At 60.8% G+C, this 1837-nt stretch overlaps 1 protein-coding gene across 1 annotated transcript in view; it reads right to left on the bottom strand.

Moving 5' to 3' along the window:
• Positions 1-1837, bottom strand: part of SLC25A11 (solute carrier family 25 member 11) — a 9475-nt gene that overhangs the window by 4548 nt on the left and 3090 nt on the right. Inside the window, exons 3-4 of the mRNA XM_032441909.1 lie at positions 1479-1693; positions 15-111 (exon numbers count right to left, since the gene is read on the bottom strand). Coding sequence (XP_032297800.1) covers positions 15-111; positions 1479-1693 — 312 coding nt within the window. The remainder of the gene's footprint in view (positions 1-14; positions 112-1478; positions 1694-1837) is intronic.

The following is a 1837-nucleotide window of genomic DNA, read 5'->3' as shown; positions in this document are numbered from 1 at the left end:
CCATATCCCCCCACATTTACCCTCCATAGGGTCAGCACTCCCTCCTCCCTCACGATCCGCACTAAGGCGTCAAACACGTTGCGATACCCGCGGCGCTCGGCAGGGGGCAGCCTTGAGTCGAACGGGATGGGAACGGGAAATTGGGGGGGGGGGCTTCATCAAAACAGCCCCCATAGACCCCAAAGACCCCCATAGTGAGGACCAGGACCCCCATATTGGGAATGAGAACACCCCTAGGACTCCTTTAACCCCCATAGACCCCAATATTGGGGTCCAGGATCTCCCCCAGACCCTCATATTGGGGCCCAGGACCCCCTTCAGACCCCATTAGCCCCCCTAGACCCTGATATGGGGGACCAGAACCCCCCCAGGACCCCCTTTATCCCCTATAGACCTCAATATGGGGGTCTAGGACCCCCTACAGGGCCCTTTAATCCCTTATGGACCCCAATATGGACGACCATGGGCTCCCTCATCCCCTATAGGCCCCATTACTTGGGTCTAGGCCGCTCCATAGGCCCCAATAGCATAGACTAGGCTTCAATCCAGCAGACTAGGCCTCAATACAGCGGCCTAGGCCTCACCACCTCCCAATATCGCAACTCCCCATTGGCTGCATTCCCCCCCATTTCCCAACATGAAGCCTCCCTATTGGCCAAGAGGCCTCACCAGCTGTCGGAGGTCATCCTAATGAGGCCTACCTCATCGGTGGTCCCCACCAAGGCCTCCACCTCCCAGTGTCATGCCACCCCATTGGCCACATCCCCTCCCACCCTCAAGACGAAGCCACCCTATTGGTCGAGAGACCTCACCGTCCATCTGAAGTCATCCTAATGAGGGCCACCTCAGCGGGGGTCCCAACAAAGGCCCCGGTAGCCCCCAAAGACCCCAAAAGGTCCAGGACTCCATTAGCCCCCTAACCCCCCACAGACCGCCATAAAGGGCACCAGGATCCCCCCAAGACCACTTTATCCCCTATTAACCCCAATATGGGGGACCAGGGCCTCCTTCAAACCCTATAGGCCCCATTACTTGGGTCTAGGCCGCTCCATCCTCCATAGGCCCCAGTACAGTGGACTAAGCCTCAATCCAGCGGCCTAGGCCCCACCACCTCCCAGCATCACGACACCCCATTGGCCACAGCCCCTCCTAACCCCAAGACGAAGCCTCCCTATTGGCTGAGAGGCCTCACCGTCCATCAGAGTTCATCCTGATGAGGCCTACCTCAGCAGTGGTCCCCACCAAGGCCTCCACCTCCTAGTATCACCACTCCCCATTGACTGTAACCCCTCCGAACCCCAAGACGAAGCCTCCCTATTGGCCGAGAGACCTCACCGGCCATCTGAAGACATCCTGATGAGGCCTACCTCAGCGGCAGACCCCACCAAGGCCTCCACCTCCCAGTGTCATGCCACCCCATTGGCCACATCCCCTCCCACCCTCAAGACGAAGCCACCCTATTGGCCGAGGGGCCTCACCGTCCATCTGAAGTCATCCTAATGAGGGCCACCTCAGCGGGGGTCCCGACGAAGGCCCCGGTGGCTCCGGCCGTCATCCCCACGGCGGCTTTGGTGAGGAATCCCGGCGGGGTCCCATCGGGGGCCGCCAGCCGCTCCAGCAGCACCGTGTAGATCCCCAACCGCGTCGTCGTGTACGTGGCCTGGCGCAGCAGCCCCGCCGACAGGCTGCAATAGGGGATGTGGGGCAGGAGATGTGGGGCCGGGGGGGTACAATAGGCCTATATAGGCCCTATAGCCCACCATCCCCCCCCATAGCCCCCATAACTCACCCCATGTCTCCTATGACCCCCCCTGCCCCCCATATCCCCCCCAATAAG

The sequence above is a fragment of the Coturnix japonica genome, unplaced genomic scaffold (assembly GCF_001577835.2).
Source record: "Coturnix japonica isolate 7356 unplaced genomic scaffold, Coturnix japonica 2.1 chrUnrandom748, whole genome shotgun sequence".
Taxonomy (NCBI): Eukaryota; Metazoa; Chordata; class Aves; order Galliformes; family Phasianidae; genus Coturnix; species Coturnix japonica.
This window is presented reverse-complemented; position numbering and strand designations above follow the sequence as displayed.